General features: G+C 33.4%; 1 protein-coding gene across 1 annotated transcript in view; it reads right to left on the bottom strand.

Moving 5' to 3' along the window:
- LOAG_18520 (hypothetical protein) overlaps positions 1–2754 on the bottom strand; it is a 4438-nt gene extending 1684 nt beyond the window's left edge. The window contains exons 1-5 of the mRNA XM_020451180.1: positions 2694–2754; positions 2069–2231; positions 1210–1510; positions 659–741; positions 266–361 (exon numbers count right to left, since the gene is read on the bottom strand). Of these exons, the coding sequence (XP_020305064.1) occupies positions 266–361; positions 659–741; positions 1210–1510; positions 2069–2212 (624 nt within the window). The 5' untranslated portion in view covers positions 2213–2231; positions 2694–2754. The remainder of the gene's footprint in view (positions 1–265; positions 362–658; positions 742–1209; positions 1511–2068; positions 2232–2693) is intronic.

Genomic DNA, 2754 nt, shown 5'->3' with positions numbered 1-2754 from the left:
TATATATATATATATATATATATATATATATATATATATATATATATATATATATATATATATATATATATATATATATATATATAACGTTTCATATATATAAACATTATCTTCATATGTACATATGAACCTCCAGAAACAAGTTCTGACTTTTGCCCTATTGAAGTTCTAACTCTACCCACAATTTGAATTCATAATTTCAGGATAGTTAACTCCTTGTCAGCTTTTACAAACATTTCTACAAACAATGTGAATTACAACTTACATTGGGTGGAACATAAATTAAAGCATTCGGATTTCTTTCAATTGAAGGTGTAACTTGAACACCTGCTAAAGTAGGTAAATTCGAGTCCAAGGATTTCTGAAAACCAGTTAGTAGGAGAAAATCCAAGATTCATTTTATAACATTAAGATGATTGCAAAACATCTATACCATTAAAGGTTTAAAAAATCATAAAATAAGCGAACTTCGACAAACCTGCAAAGGAACTGGTCTTTTTTAAAGCCAGTTTCTTCCAACCTTTTTTGATTTAGGATTACGAACAATTATAAATTTATACAAATATCACTTGGATGAAATAACTCAGTAAATTCATTTGCATTATCTACCTGTAAATTGATATCATAATGGTACAATAACGGAGACATCAATAATTACCTGAAAACAACTCTCATGAAGCTTCCCTGCAGACGTATCGTATGTTAGACCTGTCGATTTCGGTAGCGCCTGCTGCTGAGGATCTGTAATATATGAATTAGTTTGCTCTACTTGATATAACTGATCTTAATTCCATAATTTGCATAAAATAATGAAGTAAAGATGGGAGCATGAACATTAATGTTTTATTTAAAGCATATTTTACGAATTATGGTGACAATGCGAAAAAGTACGGGGAAATGTGTACTTCAAAAGCTTACAATAAGTCAGCCCAGCAGTATGCTTTGTATCAGCTATCAGTTAACGAAAGGGGACGGAGAAGCACGAACTAGTGGGAACTTAGTGGCTAAATGCATGCATGAGCGAAAAAACAAATTAGTCAAGAATGGATATAGTTGGTAATTTTGATTTTAAACACTACTCCTGGTAACTCTAACTGAAAAGTATCATCAAATTTTATCGTCGTGCCACCTTTTAACTGCAGTCAGATTGAAGAAGGATATACTGGAATACTCAGAGGGAGAAATCTGTATAAAGCATATCAAACTTGCCAACTGGGACATTGAACGCATCAAAAATAGAACGATGCTGCTGCAGGGATGAAGATTTCTCCATCGATTGATCCTTCGTTCTGTCTTTTGATGGGGAATTAGAATATGGGAGAAATGAATCCATTGTGGCATAATTTGGCACCGGTGTCGGAAAGATTGATTGTAGAGGAGCTCCACAGACTGTAATCCCCTGACCTGAGGTTACAGTTGGAATATGAGTTGGAACTAGGGCTGGATTTGTAGCTTGCGGGGAAAAAATTGATTGCACCGGATTCGTGTAAGTCGGTGAAATATTGGAAGCCTGAAAATATATTAAAATATATATTTCCTTAAAGATGAAAACTGGTTGTAAAGTGATGCGCTTTAGCTTAATTTTTAAATTTCCAGCTGATCATAAATATCTGCCATATTTAATACAAGGATACTGAAATCCCAAAATATGGGAATCACAAGAACAAGTCACGAAGAACGTGTATGTAGCACTGTGCAAGATTATTTCAAAAGTTGAAATCATTCAGCTGAGTTTTGTCATTTCAAACTCCAATCAATATAGACAACAAGCACTGGCAACAATCTTCTCTCAGAAAGCACTTTTTATTAGAATATAAAATTATCATTCTCTTATTTCAATATAAAAGTGGCATAAGCAAACTATTCCAGTTAGTTCATACAAAAAGAAATATTAGCCGAAATTTTTCATAAAAAGTTTCTAGTTTGAAACTATAAATGAAAAAAAGAAAAACTTTAGCGATGAGAAGGAATCGAGTTAAAAGAGCGGAACGAATACTGGAGTAATATAATTGCTATACTTCTGAACAAGTAGTTTCCGTCCTATATTTGAAGAAACCGAAAGTAATACTTGAATGGAAGGATGCACGGGACGCCGATGTCTATTTGCCAAAGCACCGGTACTCGGTGATGATGTCTTCGTGGGGTCAAGCACTGCAGGTGGATCATTCCAACCAGGGGTTGAACATGATGACAATGGCAATAAATAGGACATCAGACGGATCCCTTACAACCTAAAAGTAATAACCATTCAAAAATATTACGTTAAAAAGAGAGAAAAAAAAACTACACTGAATTGAGGAATCTTCTAAGTCCAGTCTCATAACAAACGGAAACTGGCTGGTCATCTGCATCAGGATTTCTGAAAACTTTGTTAAGAAAGAACAATAGATTATGCTGATATCATTATTTTAATTGGTTGATTTACTTTCCTTTCGTCACAATCCTGAATAATCTATTTACTTATCTCGATATTTTTAAATCAGATGAACAATCCTACTTGGCTTTCTATTGTTAACTATCTTATTCGTCATATACAAGAAGACTTTAGTTCAACTGTTACATGAAGTTAACTTTGAACACCATATCTCTCTATCTCGATCTTATTTAAATTCCCTTCTTCTATATTAACAATTCACCTAAGTTAAAATCCAGAATCCATTATATCTCAAATTATTAAAGGTAGCAACACTTACCTCCCACTCAAACAAACGCCTATTTCATGCGAACTTCACGCAGCCCAAAAACTGTCTTACT

The sequence above is a fragment of the Loa loa genome (assembly GCF_000183805.2).
Source record: "Loa loa unplaced genomic scaffold supercont3.341, whole genome shotgun sequence".
In the NCBI taxonomy this organism is placed as follows: Eukaryota; Metazoa; Nematoda; class Chromadorea; order Rhabditida; family Onchocercidae; genus Loa; species Loa loa.
Note: the sequence above shows the minus strand (reverse complement) of the source record. Positions and strands in the feature narration are given on the sequence as shown.